Source organism: Trachurus japonicus, chromosome 3, assembly GCF_045865225.1.
Source record: "Trachurus japonicus isolate A0001 chromosome 3, Traja_1.0".
In the NCBI taxonomy this organism is placed as follows: Eukaryota; Metazoa; Chordata; class Actinopteri; order Carangiformes; family Carangidae; genus Trachurus; species Trachurus japonicus.
This window is the reverse complement of record NC_140909.1, coordinates 39,225,590-39,248,038: the sequence shown is the minus strand read 5'-3', so window position 1 is coordinate 39,248,038 and position 22,449 is coordinate 39,225,590. Positions and strand designations below refer to the sequence as shown.

Genomic DNA, 22,449 nt, shown 5'->3' with positions numbered 1-22,449 from the left:
TTCAGGCTGAATTGAACTGCATGGTCCTTGGTGGTTCAAATTGCATAAGATGGATTTATCAGAGATCGATGTCAGTAGTTTAAAAAGTCATAGGCTATCTGATATGCATGTGTCAGAGTAGGAACAGAGCAAGTTGAATGGAGTGTATTGACAGTGGTCCTGATCAAGACTCAAGACACTTTATTGTCATTTCTCACAAATGTATGTATGTATGTATGTATGTATGTGCATAGCCTGCATAGGCTGAAACCAATGTAGGCCTACTGGTTCTTACCAGCTTCTTGCAGTGCAATAGGAATAATAATAAATAGATGAAATCAAGTTAAAAACATAGCTATCGGGTTTTGGGTTTATGCTCAGTTATCATTTATAGCTTGGTTGAGTCACATTTTTGCCTTGGAATTAGACAGTTCACCTAGGCTAAATTGTGTTTTGTGAACTGATTAGATTCAACTTCAAATAATAAAACAATGAAATGTAGGTAACCAGAACTGCTATGTAAACGCTGGTTAAAAACAAACAAACAAAAAAACTGAAAGTAAAGTAATGTTGACAAGATGGTTACAAACAAACAGAAACAGAAATTAAAACAAACAAACAGATAAATTAAGGCTTGTACAAAATGTACTCCACTTGCCTCTCTGTCAACATGCCTCAAAGTTACCATTAATCTGCATTGACATTATAAGCCGTCATGATCATGGCATGATAAGTATTCAGCTGAGAGAAAACAACACCCAAAGGAACGGTCCACGTTGGCAGAGAGTGGCAGAGTAATTATTCTGGTGTGGAGGACGGAGCCTGTGAGTTTGAGAGACCTCCATATGAAAACAGGTCAGCCGTACTCTACCTCACGCTCCGTGTCACTTCATTGGCAATGTAAATGAAAAGGGGAATATAAATAAAGAATCGGCTGGTTATTAGCGCCTCGGCTGCATACAGAGTGTCGGAGGGAGGTGTCGTCGGAATGAACAATGAACAGATGAGAAAATAACCCTGTCAGATAACACAAGAGGCACCTAATCCTGCTTCTTCCTCTTGTTTAAAGATAAAACCGGCTGTCAATCATTGCAAACCAGGGTTTTCATGGAAACAGCCCCAAACCCCTCCAGGCCGGGGGCAGATCTACTGCTTTAGTTATTACCCCCCTGTATGCTGTGGGCCTGTTGTACTGTGGTGACCCGCTCAGATGTTTGGGGCGGAAGCGTGCGGCGAGAGCTACGTGCAGCTCCTCCATCCAGCGATGACACCCACCCAGTTAGAATTAACTCATGCCTAATGCTGCTGCTGCTGGAGAGGAGGAGGAGGAGGAGGACAAAGTTAGCCTGATCTGTGATCAGCCTCGCCGCTCCCTCCGGAACGGTAATGCCGTCAGGTGCGTTGACCTCAGACCAGATAGCTGCAGGGTTTGTGGGAATGCTGTGTCATTGAAGGATTAAGTCAAGCTGGTCGTCACCCAGATCCAATTGGTGTAAGAGCATGTGAAACATGACAAGGGAAATGATCTAATGAGGGTTGCGTGTTTAGAGAGGAAAAAGATGATTTCTGGATCATGAAATATAGAAATCAAACCACAGCAAGTAGAGGAGACTGAAAACACTCAGCCACAGTCTCTGTCTGCTTCTCTTCAACACAATGATCCTCTAATGGAACTTAATACACGGTTATGTTAATCGTTTTAATTGGCTGTTTGTTTTCTGAATGCAGTTAAATGTTACACAGGCCCTGGGAAATGATCTTTGGTCATTTCCCATTCTTTGCAGACAGACTGATCATTGCATTAATGAGAGAAATAATCAACAGATGAGCTGACAAGAGAGATTACATCACGACTTGCATCTCTTTAAAAAAAACCAAAACAAAATAATGAATGTTAAGTGTTTTATTAAGGGCAAATTCAGGTATGTGCATTTTCACTTATCAAAGGTTCAAATAGGAAAAACAACAGGAAAAAAAGTTTGTGAAATGACTCTTTCATATGACAAACTAAAATTGGCAGATAGGATATATCTAGCCGTTAGGCCTGTTACAAATATTACATAATCGGCTGATCGCGATCATTTGAGCTGACCGCAGTCATTTTGCATAATCGTTAAAACTGTCTCCACTCATCTGTATAAAAACAGCTGGATGAAACCAACAGAAATGTCATATTTCTGTTAGCTTCATCCTCTGCTCTGACTGGTCCTCTTTTAATGACATCATCATGTTGTGCCGCCTTCTTCTATGGTTTAATGGCGCCTGAGTGGAGAATAATCTCCAGGGCTTAATTTCTAATATTTGATGACCGCATTTCAATGAGCATGTGTTGACATTAGCATCATGGATATAGCTGCAAAGCCAATAAATGGCTTTTCTTCTTCATAAGGTGTACAGTAGGTGTATGATACAACTATGTTTAGGCTTAAACTATAATAGTGGCATAAAATGATCAGAAAAAACAATTCCATTGTCAATTGTAATTATTTGTATGGCAAATAAAATGCCCTGATGTGACAGCTCTACCAGCAATGAAGAATTACCGACAATTTATATAAGATGGTCTGTATAATTAACAATGTGTATCATGATAATGTGAGCTCAGTTTTATGTAAATATGAAGAGATGATCTCTGAGCTCTGCTCCATTGTGATGCATCACATTACACAAAACTGTTGACATGTTAGAGAGATTATATTCTTGAGATTATTATATAATAATATAGTTACAACAATCCCACAGAAGTATTTTTTTAAAGATTAAAACAAAGAAAAAAAGGAAAAAAAACAACAACATTAATAACAAAAGTCTAAGTAGACTGCTTAGTAAGTGGAAAAATGTAAAAATGCAGTGACATTTTCTTTTTATAGTGTTTCCCTTTTGGAGTATCAATTGTCCTTTTTGAAAGATAAATGTCCTGAGGCTGTTTGATAGACCTGGTGTTTAGGGAAAACACATCTGGATGGAAGAGAGGAAAGAAAGAGAGGAGGAATGACAGGGAAGAGAGAGAAAAGAAATAACCTTGTGTGAGGGGGAGCAGTGATTGAAAAGGAGAAAGTAGTAAAGCAGTTCCCTCCTGGTCTCCTAACAGGCTTATTAATGCATTTGACCTCAGGGCTTTTTAGCTTTTGGCTGTCTGAATAATGTATGTGACTAAGTTAAAACCAGGCTTGTGATCAACTGGAGCAGTGTGTCTTTAAGACGCTGCCTGGAACACTTGCCATGCATTTTAAGAAATACAGGGACGGTGGACTTATGTAGATAGGTGAGTGGAAGGCTGTCGGCTCGGCTGCTTCATGCTAACGCCTCAGCGTTGCTGTGCTGAGTGACAGTGACACAAGGCAGCTTTGTTTGTACCCACAGCTGGCAATGTATGAGGATGGGGAAGTGTCAAGAGGTGTATAGCCTTCACACTGCACAGGAAACATTCTTCACTTATATTCATAATAAAACAGAGCTGGGAAATATGGCTTACACCTGCTTTAGATTTTCACTGATTGTTTTCCCCTTAAAACCAAACTACAGAAGACAAAGAGATTATTCACATGAGGTTCGTTTTTGTTGAAACAATGAAAATGATCAACATCTGGGGTCGACTGTCTTCTACATGTAGATGATCTCAGACCTTACAGCTGTACAGCTCCATATCTTTGTCTGTGTGAACATCAATTCAGTCCAGTTCAATTCAATTCAATTCAAATGACTTTATTGTCCTCAAGGCACAATTTAAAATGACATGAAAGTAGCTAAAAAAACACACACACAGTCAATTGACACAAAATCAACACACACAGTACAACAGATTAGTCCACTCCAGCATCATCTGTACTGTCGCTCCACCAGGACCCTTCTTCTTCTTCTCATACAGGACACTGTGGGATAGGGCTGTTTTAGAAAATTTAGGTTCGAACGAATATAAAATGACCCGTATTTCGTAATTCCAACCCCCCGCTGCACACACGTATCATATTTGTCAACTGCAGTGTTTTATTTTTAAAATTGTCTTAATTTTGAAAATTGACCAGATTGTCTCATTTCATGTTTGACTTCCTGCCCGGCGTGACGCGATCGCTTGCGGCTCACACACAATATAGACCAGACGCCGAAACGATCGCTGCAGGGCACGACCCAGCCATGGAGGTGTGCGCCACAGCGGCTCTGGTGTGAACGACACAATCAGTTTACATTTGGAGCAGGTCATTACTGCTCCAATATGAACTTTTTCTACCCCACATTCAAACAAATATTCGTATATCGAATAAAAAGTGCCAGCCCGTAACTGTGGGACAATGACTGTGCTAAGTAACAGAGGCAGAGGCTCAAATACACGTTGGTCTCCTGTACTGGACCGGGTCTGGCAACAGGTTTAAGCAGAAAAAAGCCAGTCTCAATTAGAAGCCGGGTCTGTTTATATTTTCTGCGAGTTCTTGTGATTGTGTTGCTGCATGTAACAGGATAAACGAGCGTCTATGTAAACTGAAGGTCCGCCAGCACGAGGCAAAACAATACAGGAGTCACAATATGTTGTCATGGTGATGTCGTATTGTTTACCTGACCCACGTGTAAACGAGTAAAATGACATCCGGTTGGTTTGCCGACGGCCGTCTGCCTGACTGCACCTGAATGCAACATCAGTGCCTCCGTCCTTCCTCACACTACACAGTGGTGACAGTTTTAACAGGCGCTACCTGGAAAACTTTCTCCCCGAGCCGACAGCAATGATTGATTTTTGCCAATAAAAAGCCAAATAAGTTACATACTATGGGGCTTTAACACAACATACCCCAATAATGTTAAAATTGTGGACTTTTTCTATCTGAAACCCTGGAACAGGCTCTTTGTGATGATAGCACGTTATTGGTTGCCTCGCTGAATGTCAGACTGAATTGCTTGATTTACTGTTTTTGTAATCGAACCTTAGCTGCTCTTTGTCAAACACAGTGGTTTTGTCCTACAACAACGAGGTGGACTTCCCCTCCAAGAACTTTTCTCTGCCTTTCATTTGATTGACTCATTATTTAGACTGTGTGTGTGTGTGTCCTGTTTCCGCCAGGCTGAATAGCCACATTTATTGTCTCCATCAAGTGATGCTAGTTTAGAGCCATGTGTTACTCATACCCACTTCATGAATGAATGATGGAACAGTGCTTCTTAGAAAGAAGGCTGTGCACTGCAGGGCGAGTGTGTGTTCCTCTGGAAGCAAGGGCGAAGGGGGGAATGCATACTGTATCAAATATTAACTAAGTTACGCGGTGCACTGGGGCATACTGTAGGGTTTGTTTGGCCTATCTATTGCATCTGGGTGAATGAGTGAGTGAGTGAGTGAATGGAGTGGGGAGATGGAGGGGAAACAGCAAGGCAAATAGAATGGATTTGTGGACGAGCGAGGACAGATATAATGCAGTGGCAGCTAGAGAGAGAGAGAGAGAAAGGGGAATATGAGGAGAAGATGGAGGCTGTGTAATTCCTTCTGGCTGTAATGACACTCAGCATAGTGGCTGCAGATTGAATGGAACACTGAGCACATATTTTACCACTATCATTACTGAGTAAAAGCAAATAAAAGGCCATGTGCAAGATACTGTGTGTGTGTGTGTGTGTGTGTGTGTGTGTCCTGATAGCATTGGCATTTGAACATAGAGCTGTTCATCACAGCAGCTGGAGGTGGCTGGTTTCCTGCTGCTCTAATGATTTAACTTGCTTCAAACTGCCAACTGTTATTGTCTGTCACGTTAACACCTCAACACCATAGGCCCAAGACAAGCTTAGGACTTCAAAATAAAAGCACCAGAGGTTCTGCTTGTTTCATTCAATCCTTGCAGTGTCTTATTTTACTGGAGCAGTGTTTTATTTATTTATTTGTTTGTGTATTACTTTCTAATCTGCTAATCTTAGACTGACTCATTGTTTGTGAGCATTACTGTAAAGGGAAAGTTCAACATTTTGGCAAATTTGCCTATTGCCATAATCCCTATAGTCATAGCAGTTGGTTCATTACCTTTAATTATCGGTACATGTTGTTTTGAGATCAGCGGGGCAGAGACGTGAGCTGCTCAGTGAACACAATAGAGGTGAACGGTCCTCTGTCCTTCATCAAACTCATTAAATACACAATCCAACAACAAAGTTGTGACCTGCACATTCACCACGCTATGAAATAATCATGTATAATTATGTAACATTACAACACATGAAGCAAATACTCAGAACTACTTGTGCTTTTGAAATCACTCCTCCAAAGGTGGTTCCGGCTACACATTTGCCTCGAAAAAAAACTCAGTCTCGTAATGTTACATGATTATCTCATAGTGTGGTAAATGTGCAGGACACAACTGGTCCATAAGTGTATTTTGGAGTTGTTGGATTGTGTATCTGATGAGTTTGATTAGGCATTGTACCATTCACCTCCATTGTGTTCACTGAGCAGCTCCTGTCTCTGCCCCGCTGATCTCAGAATAACATGCACCGATAATTAAAGGTAATGAACCTATTGCTATAACTATAGGGATTATGGTGATAGGCAAATTTGCCAGAATGTTGAACTGTGCCTTTAAGACAAAAAGTTTACAGTAATATTGATGCTGAGACAACATCCAGTCCACTGATCAATGTGGTCTACAGTGTTGAAATACGATTAATCCTTCATCCATTAACAGTGATGATGCTGGCTACACATCCTGAGTCTCTGAAGCATTCAAAGATGAACGGACACAAAACCTATACTGATGATTAGGAGTGCATATTGTCAAGAATGCTATATTGTGATACTAAGCAAGATGATATATAGCAATTTTTACAATTTCTTTACTGTGCTAAGTTAGCACGCAATGAGCCACAGACCTGTACTCTCTGAGATCTCATTGTTTCATTGGAGCAGAGGAGTCAGTGGCTGAATGCCTACTGCCAACCAGTCAGAGTTTTAAAAGAACCACCACCGTAAATGTTTGCATGTAAATTGTTCATAAAATATAGATTCAGTGCTTTTGAATATCGATACAGTATTGCGAAACGAAAAATCACGATATTTCATGTATTGATATTTCCTTACACCCGTGCTGCAGATCGGTGTGGGGCCTGGAGAACAGGGCTGATGGACAACATGCAAACTCCACACAGAAAGGTCCCAGGCCTCCTGGCTGTGAGACCCTCCATACAGAGTGTGCACTACTTTAGCGCTGCTCTACTGGTCACACAGTAGAGTCAAAATCCATACCATAGTGCTAACTCACACTGACCTACTGTCTATACGGTTTATACTGTCCAGCCTTTCCCACCCCTAGGAGTGTGTCATCTTGAGCAGCAGAGAGAGACCATGTCCTGTTTGGCTACTCAGAAAAAACTAAATAGACACAATCCTAGTTGTTTTGAAATCTATTTATATATGTCTTCTATTAAACTTTTCAGGTTTTGAATGGTTTGATGTCTGCATTTTGATCACACATAAATATATCTATTAATGAAAAACAGAAGTTTAACACTACAGTTATGCAAGTAAAACCCATTGAATTTCCCAGGGAACCTCTCAAGTCCCCACCAGTGGTCAGTGGGACTCACTGAAATAAAGCAATGCATTAAATCAAATTGACTTGGTACACAGGTATCGTATAGGAGAGAAGAGAGTTGGGAGACAAACATTCACTACATTTACATGCAGAGCTTAATCAAGCTATGCTCAAAATTCGATTTTGGCGTCAAGTTGGACTTCTGTCCTTGTCTCAATATACATGCAACTGAGAAAATCGAATAACTGACGGGATCCGCCCCCTCATGCGCCGTCACCCGTTGTTTCAGCGGGTTAATACGCCGCCTGTCCTGTTGACTTTTCTGTCATCTCGTAAAAAACTGAATAAACAACTTATAAGCTTACTAATAATAAATTCTCAACTGCAGTTCCCAACCAGACGCGTCAGTCTGGGCCGGATTCGCGCTGAGAATAGGATACGGGCTTCCTTTCTCTCTCTCTGTCTCTCTCTCTCTTTCTCTCTCTCTCTCTTTATTTTATTTTTTTAATAAAACACTCTCGCTGGTTGCGCTGTTTGAAATGCATTGAATCGGCGCTGACGTTGGGTTTTTTTTTCTTTACTTTGCCGGGTTTGGCCGGCTTCTCTGCTCCACTTGGTGCCGTCTCTACTGTTGTGGAGCATGCGCACATGCGTTGTCCAGTTATACTCCGACTAAGGTGTATACATGACGGAGAAAATCGAATTCCAATCGCATTATCTGGGTGTCTTAATCGGAGTTCTCAACTCCGATTTCAGTCGGACTAAGGTGTTTACATGCACTTCAGTTGTCCAGTTATAGTCGGATTAAGGCAATAATTCGTTTTTTTCAAGTGTCATGTAAACGTACTGATTGTCTTAATTCTCTAGATGGCTGTGTCACACTTCAGCAGATTGAGCTGCCTGTCTGATTTGTTGTTATAATCACAGAGCCACTGTGTTGAGTACAGTGATGACAACAGCATTCACTCCACCCACACTGGTGATCACACCAGGAAGTGGGTCCTCTTGGTGTTGTACAGTGTCTCTGAAGCTCATTATCATGCAGCTTCCTCATGAGTAATATAACCCAATGGAGGGAATATACAAGGTCATTCAATGGTATGTGACCACATGGATTTTACCATGTGTCAGTTTGTCTGTCTTGCTGTACTCCTTGATCCTTTGACTTTGTTTCTGTGTTGCACTGATTCAGTTTACCAGTTTTGTATTGCTTTGGTTTTTGATTTTATCTTATTTTTTTCACCAATTTCAATCCACAACCTTCCAGTCAGTTGTTCATGTGATTTGTTTGAACAAATCCTTGCAGCTGCTGATCAGTCTCTGACATCCCTCATTAATAAAGTACCACTTCATAATCGGATTACCCTTAGAAAGGATTTATAAACAGTTGATTCATTTTATTTTATAAATCATATAGAGGAAAATTCTTTAATAAAAAGCCCCTGAATACAAAATAGAAAAACAATGAAAAATGTAATACTGACATTTAGTCACACAGTCAAATGGAAGCTAACCCTCTGCTTTCCTGTGTTGCTGTGTCCTCCTCCAGAGATGGGCAGTGAGTTGCCAGGGACAGTGGGGATGCCGGGAGCAGTCGGTGCTGGCCAGGTGAGGATGGGCGGAGCTGTGCCGGGCCGCGGGGGCAAGAGGAGATCAGGAGGGTGAGTACTGTCTCTGCTGAGCTGCTGTGGAAACTAACTAACCCTCCACTAATGACTTTTTTTACAGCATGGTCTTAAACCAACACCATAGGCTGATGCAGGTTGGTGAGGGGTCACCAGTCACACATTCTTACAGTTTGTAATAACATGAATGACTGAACAAAAAGTCAGTCATTCATGTCTTGTGCAAAAAGCAACAATCTTTTATTGAGATGATTTAACAGATGCTTAATTTGTTAATGGAGATTGGAGAACAACAACCTGGCTGTTATGGCACCCAATTACTGGGCTCTTATACAGACACATGGGGGTCTAATACATTGGATTCATTTGCTTCAACCTGTCTTCTGACTCATCCTCACTGTGCTCGGTCTGTTCCAAAATCATCAGCCTCCAAATAACTTGTGCTTTTTGGAAATGACCTTGTAGGAGTTGTGTCGACACTAATGTTAGATCACATCGCGGTGCAGGTCAGGTATTCTGACAACATCATTTTTTTCTCTTTGTGCACTCTAATATGTCTTGTGCTGTCTCTTTCTACTGTTGTGTGTCTTTTCTCCATCACTCAACCTGCTGATGAATGAGTGTTTGGATTTACTGGAAACTTGCATTAGTTTGCAGAATGAAGACGTTTGACAAGTGCATGTTTGTGATTGTGATTAACAATGAACAGTCTTTCTTTGTAGTTTAACATCTTCCGGAGCTGAGCAGACAACAAAGACTGATAGAAGACACTTCAGACAGGGCTACAAAAAAAAAGTCATGATGGACATAAGAAAACAAAACACTACCAGTTTTCATAACTTTGCGGGGTTTTTTTTTTCTTGTTTAGAATTTCACCAAGTCCTCCACACATTCAGTATCAGCACAACCTAAGCTAATTATATGTCAATCAATAAAGACATCTAGTATAATATAGGTTACAGCCCATGAAAAGAACACACCTTGATTAGTTTCCCTTATTTTTATAGGTAAAGGCTCCAAAGAAGGAGCAGGAAACTGCTTTGATCTGTTTGGCTTGTTGTGGGAGTGATTAGAGCTTTCTGTGGTTGTGAGTTGCGGTCGTTCTCTGGGGAAGGATTTCTAAGCGATTTGTGTTTGTGTCTGCTCCTGGAGAAATCAGCCTGTCGCTTTCTGCTGCTGCCTTGTTTCTCACTGTCCTGGCTACTAAAGTAGCTGCTGCTTTTAATTTAGAAGAGGAGGGAGTTTGGGCCCTCATAACAGTTCTAAGATAACGTCGTCAGTAGCCTGGGAATATTAATGAGTGTGTGAAACCTTTTCAGTAGCCCCACTGCTGAATGAACGTAGGGGAAACACTGGGCCCGGCCCATCATTACATTACAGTGCAGAATATAGCAAATATTGCAAGTGGCTGTTGAACTGTTTTTAATTCCTAATTCAAAATTAGCAAATCAAATTATCTGTGTCTGCAACTGCAATTATAGATTTTTCTTGTACAATTATTGTCAGAGAAATAATCACAGTATAATCACGATTATTATGCATTAATTTCACAACACTATAAATGTGTAAAATCAAGTATCGTCAAAATATAATTACATTAGTAATTATTTACACAAAATAATTTAGTATCTATTAATATAGGACCAATTATTAATTCCCGAGGGCAAATGTTTGAAATATTCAAGTCATTATTGTCATCAAATGTTTTAGTTTATTTTAATAGTTTTTCATTACAAATGACACGCTAACATTTAAATTCCTACCAATTCAGTGTTACATGAGGTAAATTCACATTAACGTAATTTAACGCAGTATCTATTTACCTTTATTTTGGAACTTAGATGTATCTATATGGTTCCGGCATAATCTTTTTTGGAAAGTGACTGCATTTAGGAATCATGACATGATTAATTGTGAAAACAAGTAATGTTGACATCCCTAGCTGTGTCTGAATTCAGGGGCTGCATCCTTCTGAGGCGGCGTTTGAAGGCCGACTGCAAAGGCCGCGTCCTCCAAAGGGTCCAGCCTACTAACATTTTGGCCAGGGAGTTGCTAATGCTAAGTTACTTACTTACTTTTTGCCTCAAATTATGATCAGTTAATGGCTGGTGAGGCACGGTATAAATCTGTAGTCTCATTTCAGTCTGGCCTTCATGGTCATGGACCTCACCTCAGCTCAGAGGATGCAGCCTCTGAATCAGGACACAGGTTATAAATCAGTTCTGCATTTATGCTGTGTGGGTACACAGCCAGTACAGACTAAAGCCTCATAATCAGACCCTCTGATTGGTTCTGACAGCACCCACTAGAGACAACAGAAGACATGACTGCAGATGGTCGAGAATTGATCAGAAACGCACAATGTATTAATGCGTGGAGATGGAGGTGATGGAAAAAAAACTTTAATCAAACCAAATATAATTTTCTATCTACATGTTCTTTGTGTTTTTTATTCATGTTGTAATTTAAAGTTGTTTGTGAATACGACCGTCTAAAATTCCCTGTGAGTAATCAGCCGAACGAGCTGCAGCTGTTTAGGTTGCTGGGCAACAAAGGCCGCGCTTTGGGTAGGGCCTCAGGAAACGAACTGAACACTAGACCATCTCATTTACCAAAAGCTCTGTTCCCACATAGTGGACACAGGACAAAGACTTTGTAGACCACGTGGACTAGACAGTGTCCTCCACAGGAACTGGCACAGCTGAGACAGACACTGGTAAAAAATGTCTCCAAATTTCCTCCTAGAAGAAGTTAAGCTCTAGTGGTCACGGAGCAATTTATCTCCTTCATTTGGACACAGATGAGCTCCAACAGGCCTAAGAGGGCTGATTTAACGTTAATTTATCATTGCTAATTATAAATTTATTTTGTCAGTGCTTTTGTCTGCTACCGAGCAACCGGGGGAGGAGATCCTAACAATCTCTCTTCTGAATGATGAAATCAGTGGGGATGGTTTCAACTCCTTCATCTTATAAGAAGTGGGTAGATGAACTTTATCTCTGCTTGCCAGTGGAGAAAAGAAAGTAGAAAAGTAGAAGTGTTGCAGCTGCAGAGCTCAAAGAATCAAATCAGTGTCAATTCTGCACTCGTGTGGAAACGGCATTAAAGGAACGAGACAGAAAAGAGCTTGTTATGTGTATTTGTGTGTGTGAGGGGGGGTGGGGGGGTTGTTGAACATGAGCCTAAGTACCTTGTAAATCAGGGGCCAATGCAATGCACTTAACCCATGCACAGGCAATAGGCCTACATACATACACATAAATAAATAATCCAGGCGTGGATGTAGGCAGCATGGTAAATAAAGCTCAGGGAGACAACAGGGACCTCATGTACACATCTACACTGTTGTTGATTTATTCATTCAGCTGGCCCTGTGTATGTGTACAGTACATGTGAGTGTGCGGTTGTGAGGACAGAGCTGATGCTGACAGTCTGCTCTGCCTCAGCTCTCTGCACAAGACCTAGTGAAGTTAAAGGAATACTTCACCCAAAATCGATAATTCACCTTTTTTTTTACTCACCGCCATGTCAACGAAGGGATGAGAGAACTTTCAGAGTTATCAAAACGCTTTTGGAGTTCCAGGGGGGTCCGACTGGTTACGGATTTTCATATAATGGTGGCGGGTAGTGCTCATTTTTGAATCGTCCAAAACGCACACTATGGAACATCCAGATACCTCCATACTGCTCGTCTGTACTGACTCAAGTGTCCTGAAGCCACCACATGAAAAAGTTGTTCGTAAAAAATAATTTGACCTCTGTTTTTAGCCTTGTTGTAGCAGTAGCTGCCAGTGGCTCTGTTGATGTTTGTGCGCATGCACGAGATTTGCTGTGACATGTTCTTCCGTGTTCACATCCATGGTTTACCAAGATGAACAAACAGAAGAACTCCCGAGTAGCCTGCCCTACACCTTGCCATTTATAGAAGCAGAGACGGAAAGAAGAACTTTGTAGTTCCTCCAAGTGGATGGCACATCTCCGACAAATCTCGCGCATGCGCACAAACATCAACAGATCCACTGGGAGCTACTACTATAACAATGCTAAAAATGTAATGTAATTTTTTCTGAAACAACTTTTTCATGTGGCGGCTTCAGGACACTTGGGTCAGTACAGATGAGCAGTATGGAGGTATCTGGATGTTTCACAGTGTGTGTTTTGGAGAATTCCAAGTGAACTCCACCGCCACCATTATATGAAAATCTGTTTCCAGCCGGACCCCCCCTGGAACTCTAAATGAGTTTTGATAACTCTGAAAGTTCTCCAAACCCTTCCTTGGCATGATGGTGAGTAGAAAATTGGTGAATTATCGATTTTGGTTTCTTGGATTTTAGGGGTGTCAACAATAATCGATTCGGCGATGCATTGCAATGTGGGACATGCACGATTCAGCATCGATGCGGCAACGTGCCATAATCGATTATGTCACTGTTTATTTTCTGGCCTCAAATAAAGTTGTGAAGTTTCAATTACCTCCGGGGGCGTTTCCGGAGCAACGACATGCGCAGCCTGTAGCTACATGCAGCGGCAGCACCACGGGCAGCACCAGCAGTAGCAGTGTTGCAGCTGACTTTCTTTTTCCTTTTTTTTTTTTTCACCCGCGGTCGGGTTGAAAATTAATTAATTAACGCTCGTGAGTCCGGCCGTGTCGGGTCCGAGATTCAACAAGCCGGTCGGGTTTTACCGTTACTACAGGCAGTAGCTATGGCCGTTTATCACCAATAAACACAGTAGAGGAGGGGGAGTGACTGAGCTCAGGCTGTGTAAGACGGGGGTCTCTGATGCAGAGAGAGAGAGATCTCCGTGCAACAAAAAGTGTCACGACTTCCTGTATCTGGCCCTTCAAAATAAAAGCCCCGTAGTCTTTCATATAGTTCAGTCATATTGATTTTGAGTTAATGTTGACAAGACATGGCTCCAAAGGTTTGTTTGTTTTTTCCTGCGACCAATGAAATTTTGGTCGGCTAATTTTTGGGGGCAGCCCTAGAAGTGATTTATGTTTTCTTTTTCAGGTTTGAAAATCCCATATCCAATACCTGTACCATTCAATTGTATTTTATTTAATGACATTTATGTCAAAGATACAGGAGAGTGATAATACATAGCAGCCGATAAAATCTGTTGTTCAATATCTCATGACTGATGAAAAATTTGCCGTGTTGTGTGCAGTAGAATTTTGATGCATCGCAATGCATCGGAGAATCGAATCGAATCGAATCGTTACCTGCTGAATCGTAATCGAATCGAATCGTGAGGGCAGTGCCAATGCACACCCCTATTGGATTTGTTCATGTTGTGAAATCATGTGGGTGCAGTGATGAGCGTAACCGTCACAGGCTTTTTTTCTTTTTTTTCTCCAGTATATTTTTTGGGGCTTTTTTTTGCCTTTTATGACAGGAGAGTTGAGAGAGACAGGAAATGGGAGGCGGGGGGGATGACAGGCAGGATAGGACCGCTCAGCGTGGGATTCGAACCGGGGTCGCCTGCAGTGAGGACTAAAGCCTCAACACATGGGGAGGGTGCTCTACCAACTGAGCTAAACACCACCCCACCCTCTCAGGTTTACAGTTAACACCATGCAGTGTGTTTACATGCACTTGCTGTTGATGAACGTGTACAGTCTGTGTTCCTCAGGCAGCTGGATGTTAATTGACTGTTTTTCTTTTTGTGTACTTGTGTGTGCATGAAGAGCAGCGTATACGTGCTCTGAGTGACCTCGATATTATGGAAGATGAATTTCACTTTCTGTTTCAGTGCCCTCTGTGTAATGAACTGAGGAAATACATGTTTGAAAAAGTTCAGGTGCAGAACCCTGACTTCTCTTGGATGTCTAAGTGTGATATGTTGAGCTGGTTTTTCAAGGAGGAGAACCAGGTCCAAGCCAGATTTATCAAAAAAGCATAGACTCTGAGACAGAAAACATTCTATCCTACATAAGAGATTGCTTTGGAAAAACTACCTGTTAACGTGAAAATTGTTGTTGAATGAGTCTATAGTGAGTAGACTTGTTAGCCATCCTTGTATGCATTTATATAGTCTAGTGTCACTGTCTTGTAGACCCATGTGGGCTGGGCACAGTGCATGACACTTAAATCAATAAACCAATCAATCAAAAGCCTGAAAGAAGGCTGAGGATGGACACAGTAACAGCTGAGCTCAGGATAAAATCATCTAGAATGATGAGTGTTTAATAATAACTCTGTCTGAGGTGAAACCAGACGTGAAACTAACATCAAGTCCCCTGTAACGGTCTAAATAAGAGCTGAACATTGGACTGTTATTCAGACACAGTGGTGGTGAGTGAGGCCCTGTCTGTGCATGTGGTGCAGTCATTGCTCATGTGTAGCTGGAGCTGTGATGATGTTACTGTTGTGAGTCAAGGCAGAACTGCGTCTTCCTCTTTTTATGCAAAAGAGAAAAAAAAACTTCATATAAGTTATATTTAATCAACACTAAAACCTTAGACTGAGGGGAACAAAGCCCCTAACCACGACCCAAATCAAAACCACAGCCATAGCAACAGCAGTGAGAACATATAAGTAGAGCAAAACAAACTGTTGGCCATCTCTGTTTCCCCTTGTTCCCCTTCTTCTTTACATTGACAGTGTTCTGTGCAGCTCTTAAAGGGATAGTTAAACATTTTGGCGAATTCTCCTATCACCATAATCCCTATAGTCTTAGCAGTAGGTTCATTACCTTTAATTGTCGGTGCAAGCTGTTTTTAGATCGGTGGGGCAGAGACGCGAGCTGCTCAGGTAACGCAACGGAGACGCACGGTATTTTCGCCTTTCCCTTATCAAACTAAATACACAATTCAACAACTCCAAAACACTTTCACAGAGAAGTTGTGATCTGCACATTAGCCACGCCATGAAATAACAACGTATAATTTTGTAACATTACGAGACAGGCAGCAAATACTCAGAACTACTTGCGTTTTTTAAATCACTCCGCCCAGCAGCCGTGTCTGGAATGTAGTTCCGGCTACGCATTTGCCTCGAAAAACAACTCAGTCTCGTAATGTTCCGTTATTATCTCATAGCGTGGTGAATGTGCAGGTCACAACTTGTCCATGAGAGCGTTTTGGAGTTGTTGGATTGTGTATTTGATGAGTTTAATGAGGGTAAGGGAAAGAGCTTGTGTCTCTGCTCCGCCGTTCTAAAAATAGCTTGCATCTGCAATTAAAGGTAACAAACCTACTCCTAAAACTATAGGGATTATGGCAATAGGCGAATTTGCCAAAATGTTGAACTATCCCTTTAAGAGTCCTACAATGCTACTCATCTGATTTTGGTCATTACTGAATACTTTTGATTTTGTCTTTATATACCACATAAAAAAATTTTAGTTTACCATTTTAATTTACCATACCGTTCTCCTTTCAGCACAACTTTACCTCTAGGATCTGACGATTATTTTTTTCACTTTAACCTACTTTATGATTTGACCACTTTTTTTCCATTTTGTAAAAATGGTGAATATATCAAAAGCAATGCAACGCCCATCCTGTCCCACTTTTATGCTCAGATAAATATTCTTGTACTATCAAATTATCATATCATATCATATCATATCTCTGGTTTTACTGGTCTATCAAAAACATGGAGAGAGTTTCAAATCTTCACTCTGGAATGAAGTTGACAGCAGCTCTCCAGGTCACCCAGTTCTTTTTTTGTGACTGTGCTTTGAAAATGTCACGTTAGCTGATCACGACCCTGGAGGGTTAAGAATATTTGAAACGAGGAGGGGTTATGGAAACATGAATTAACATGAACAACATCTCAACAAATAGCTTTATGATGACTTCTCTGGAGAAAACACAACTACAACAAAACTGGTTTTAGAGGAAACAACAGAGGCAAAGACACTGAAACCTCCCTGCTCATTGCTATCATTCTCCTACAAACGGGTTCAGGAGCCTTTAAAGTCTTTTTTCCTGGAGCTGTAGGAACACCTTCATGTTATCTGCCCCTCTCCATCTCCATCACTCCTCTCTGTTATCATGACTATCAGGTTTGCACAGGTTTGGTTCCTGTACAAGCCAACAGTCCATTTAGACAGTACTGCAGCCCACTGACTCTGCTCTACCTACAGCGGTTACACTGTTCTGCTAAGCAACGACTGATTATTTCAAAATGCTATAAAGCCACATAATACCACCATGCTGTTCACTTTCATGCACGCCTGCTCCTGAATTGCTGCTCTCTGTTTTCATCTGTTTTCCTGTCACACACACAGACTCTTTTCATACTTTTTCTTTATTCCACTTTGGTTCACAAAATTTACTTATGTCAGTAGTGCACAGGTGTTTTTTTTCCCTTTTTCTCCCCACCCAATGTTACCCTTACAAACAAATTAATTGCTAACAAATTCATATGAAATGAAATGATTAACTAATATATGGATGGATATGGATATATGGATATATATGTATATGTGTATATACTGTATATAAATATTAAATAATACAATTAAAAAATAAAAAATAAAATAGACAACACACGGTAGGATTCAAACTTGGTTTTACAGTGATGTGATTTCAGTTGTGTGGCGGTGACATGGCCTATCACCTGTGTCTGTGGTCTATTGTTTAGTCTGTTTTGGTTATTTGTCAGCAGACACATGAACTAAATTACAATCTGGGTGAATATACATGCAGTAACATATATATATATATATATATATATATATATATATATATATATATATGTATAGTTTTTATGGTTAGTTTATTCTAACAGAGATAGACAGAATATCAACAAAACATCCGGAAACAATATAATCATAAAGGTTCTAAATTAATTTACATTTGATCAAGTGAAATAAGAGCAAAAATCAGCAGGGGATCAAATACTTATTTTCCTCACTGTATATGTACATGTTTCACTAGGAAACCCAGGGGCTGTGATCATGAGAGAGCACTGTCTGCTCTCAGTGTAAGAGAGGTAGTAACTGTGTTTCCTGTGCTTGTTCCTCAGAATGGACTTTGACGATGAAGACGGAGAGGGACCTAGCAAATTTTCAAGGTGAGAACAATGACAGCAGGTAGGAGTGACTGACCCTGTCTGAAATGTGTTAGAGGATCACACAGTTCCTGTCTCTGGGTATCAGCGGGTATGATCGATTAACAGAAATGTAAAAACTGAATTAATACTGTGCATGGCCCTGTCAAACAGAAACATGTTTATGTTACATTAAAAGGGTAAATTTAAAAAATTGAACCCTGCAGATGTCCTATGTTTGTAACATTGACCTCATGACTTTTGATTTGCCTCCATCAAAATTCAGCTCTGTTGTGTTTACTTCTTTCAAAAAGAGACTCAAGTCTGTCACTTCATCACAACTGTCCTCTCACCTTTAATTTATCTCAACTTGTTTTTTGCTTTTCTTCTCACATTGTGGAGTGTGTGCGCGTATGTAGGATGTACAGTAAGTGCTTTGTGTCTGAGGCTGGCGACATGGCAGTGGATTTTGTTTCTGCTAATTTGAAGTGGTGACTGGTTTGGAGGAGGAGGTGCCCTCTGCTGAACACAGGAGGAACTGCAAGCCTTAATAATGGACAGCAGCAGTACATGTACAGTACAGGACCGCTGGGTGTTTGCACTGGGGAAAGGGTTTAAGAAGGGTTACCTTGGTACACACACTCTGGAGATAAGGCATCCCTATGAATAGATTAGATGAGTCATTGCTGTTTCCCAGAATCATTTATTTGTTGTAAAGCACATTTCTTATAGAGAAGTAAAAACTATAATATAAACAACACACATTATTTGTGTTATTGTCTGTATTTATTTATACCCAGTCCATAATATTTTAGGGGTGTTTAGGGGAAGGACGACATGTAAATTGCTCAAATTCTTGTCTGATTCTGATTAAATCCAGACACCAAGATACACATAATCCCATTACAGACAACTGCACTACCAAGAAAAAGAAATCATGATTCTGTCTTATCACAGTTTTGGTGTCTGAACTGAAGCAACAACAATTAAAATATAGTTTTATGTTCATTTCACCTTTGAATTCACTGGTTGAAATGTCAAAGAACATGAACAAAATTTAAAATGTAAAATATTTTAAATATATGTTCAATCAAGGTTAGGTTTTATTCATTTGCTCCTAATATTTAAATACATACTGTATTTCTCCCCAGTTTGACAATGTGATGAAATTATCTGAGAAGAGCAATTCTGAAAAATAAAATGTGAGGAAAGTATAGTTAAATCATGTTCTCACTCTCTATCACTGACACTGACCACCTACCTGTTCAGTTTTTTTTCCTCATTTTGTTGTCATCAAACTTTAAACCATTGACCGTCATGCATTAATCAACACATGAAAACCACTGGATGTGCTGAGTGTGGAGGGTGAAGCTGCTCTGTAGGGATCTTCATGGCTTTACATGCTGTGTCCTCTCTTCTCCGCAGGTATGATGATGATCAGATTCCTGGTGGAGATAAGGAGAGATACGCCAGGTAGGCCTAGCCAGCTGGGGCCGCAGAGGATGTTCCATTGACTCAGGGACCAACAGGCTGTACAACCCGCACACCTCAAACCTGTTCAGAGACATAATAATAAAAATACAAACCCTAACAAGGCAGCAGTTTGGGCATCTTTAAAGGGATAGTTCAACATTTTGGCAAATTGGCCCCTTGCCATAATCCCTATAGGTGCAAGATATTTTTAGAACAGTGGAGCAGAGCCGCGAGCAGCTCAGAGCTACGCTATTGAAGCTAATGGGATTTCTTGGTTTCCCTCATCATAACTTATCAAATACACAATCCGACAACTCCAAAACGCTCTGGTCGACAAGTTGTGACCTGCGCATTCACCACGCTATGAGATAATAACCGAACGTTACGAGAGTTGTTTTCGAGGTAAATTCATGAAAACTGCTGATTTTCTGGCAAGCAGTCTCTGCATTTGTCTCGAAAACAACTCTGTCTCGTAACGTTCTGTTATTATCTCGTAGTGTGGTGAATGTGCAGGTCACAACTTGTCCACCAGAGCGTTTTGGAGTTGTTGGATTCTTTATTTGATGAGTTTGATGAGGGAAACCAAGAAATCCCATGAGCCTCCATAGCGTAGCTCTGAGCAACTCGTGGCTCTGCTCCGCCGATCTAAAAATAGCTTGCACCGACAATTAAAGGTAACGAACCTACTGCTAAAACTATCGGAATTATGGCAATGGGCCAGTTTGCCAAAATGTTGAACTATCCCTTTAAAAAAAACAATCAATATAAGTGTGAGCCTTTATTCAGAAAAGAGAATAATCCAGCCTCTTACAAGTTTGCTGCTGGTTTTAGCATGAACATGCAGGTAGTTCTACGTCCTAGGAGGCAAAGACAAAATAACTGTCCTGTTACAATAACACGACAAGTTACAAATACAATCAAAAAAAAGGTTTATATATATTGGTTAATTAGAACTGATTTATTTGCTAGTTAGCGCTTATGATTAATATGAACATTTCTATCAAACCAGCCTGTGATGAGGGAGTTTAGTCAACAGGTTAGTTGGTTATTAGTTGCAGTTTCCTTCAGGAGAAGTTTGTTTTGGGCACAAGAGAATATCACATATTCACATATAGCACACCACAAAACACAAAAATACAAAACACACACAAAGGAGAGAAGAAAAAAAAATATAATATATATATATAAATATAGCAAAATTTCCATCAACCATCGACCACCAAACTAGAAATGCAGCTATTCCCTCCCTCAGGAACAGCGGGGTTGTTTGAGTCTAAACACACCCAGTGATGCTGTCGTGATGTCACATGAGCGCAGGCCAGATCTGTGTCGACAGCCGTGAAACCTGCAGCTGAACCTGCTGCGTCCTGCCTGATGGAGCTGGGGACACGGCTAGAATATAGAGCGCTGTTTGATTCTTCCTCCTTGATAAAAAAAAATAACATTGGAGGAGAAACTCTCTACTCTTCTGGACTTCAAATTAATTTTTTTTTGGCACGAGAAAAGAGCATCACCCTAAAAGCTGCAGTATTGAGATAATTTAATAATTTGCAGCTTTAGACATCAGTGGAAATAGTCTGTTTTGATTATCAGCAGGTGCAGTAGAGAAGGCATCTCTAAAAGCCTTCTTCTCTTGCCATATGAGTGAACGTGCCTTCAGTCAGTAAGGTCAGATTTGACACGGCTGGCTGCCGTGTGTTGTAAACATGTAATTTTCCCTCAGAGAGAAAAAAACAACAACTACATGTCAGCGTGAAAGCGAGCAGTCAACGTGCAATTCCATTCACTTGTTTCTCCAGCGTTGATGACAGTTTATTACAGATGTTGTCAGACGTTGTGGTAAAACCCCTCCTGTTAGCATTTCACTGCAAGACTAAAACAAATCACACTCACACTCCAGGAACACTGACATAGCCTGCTATGACTTGTGGGGTGGTGATGGAGAGAAATGATGATCCGATGCATCGTAGCTGGATGCATCTAACTGCTCCTCTCTGTTTCAGAGAGAACCACAGTGAGATCGAGCGGCGCCGACGCAACAAAATGACACAGTACATCACCGAGCTTTCAGACATGGTCCCCACCTGCAGCGCCCTTGCCAGGAAACCCGACAAACTGACCATCCTGCGCATGGCCGTGTCCCATATGAAATCCATGAGAGGCACCGGCAACACGTCCACCGATGGAGCCTATAAGCCCTCCTTCCTCACGGAGCAGGTAGCGTTGCGTTTTGACACCAAGCACACACATGCACTACTGATATACAGGATACAGGATTGGAAAGGCAGGTGTAGAAAGAAATAAGTGTCTGTCTTGTTGTGGCAAACTAAGACCATGTCCACACGTAAACGCAAACGGCCGGAACCCAATACTTTCCTATGTGTTTGGGCCTGTCATCCACACCTAAACGCCGTTTTTGGTCCTTAAAAACAAATATTTTCTAAAAAAGGCCTTTTGGGCAGTAGACTTTTCAAAAGGCCGTTTTCGCGTTTACGTGTGGAGAAGGAAAACTGAGTTTTTGGTTGCACAGGGGGCTGGACCGGGGGAGTGGGCTGATGTTTGCCGAGACACCGGCAAGCTCTGGGCGCCGGGTAGCATGTTGCTGCTGGAGAAGCAGGTCAGCAGAGCTGATTGGTTAATTCTTATCACATGACATGCGGTGTGCTTGCTGCATGCGTGTCACACCAAACGTGCGCCGCCACGGCGTCACTTTGGGTTGTGACACTGTGAAAGTAATGGACATTGTGCGCGCAAAAGACGCTCCATTTGAACAGAAAAGTATGACGGTAGTCATGGAAACAGTAAACAGAGATCAGACCGGAAGTACGTTTTAGTACTCCGGGTTCACTGTGATTGGTCAATGCATTT

General features: G+C 41.1%; 1 protein-coding gene across 2 annotated transcripts in view; it reads left to right on the top strand.

Annotated features, from left to right (window-relative positions):
- The window catches only part of arnt2 (aryl-hydrocarbon receptor nuclear translocator 2), a 98,493-nt gene that overhangs the window by 1,216 nt on the left and 74,828 nt on the right, over positions 1–22,449 (top strand). Inside the window, exons 2-5 of one of the 2 annotated variants that reach the window (XM_085772534.1) lie at positions 9,031–9,142; positions 18,085–18,132; positions 19,534–19,581; positions 21,585–21,798. In XM_085772534.1, the coding sequence (XP_085628660.1) occupies positions 9,031–9,142; positions 18,085–18,132; positions 19,534–19,581; positions 21,585–21,798 (422 nt within the window). The remainder of the gene's footprint in view (positions 1–9,030; positions 9,143–18,084; positions 18,133–19,533; positions 19,582–21,584; positions 21,799–22,449) is intronic. The other variant, XM_085772540.1, reaches the window with a different exon arrangement.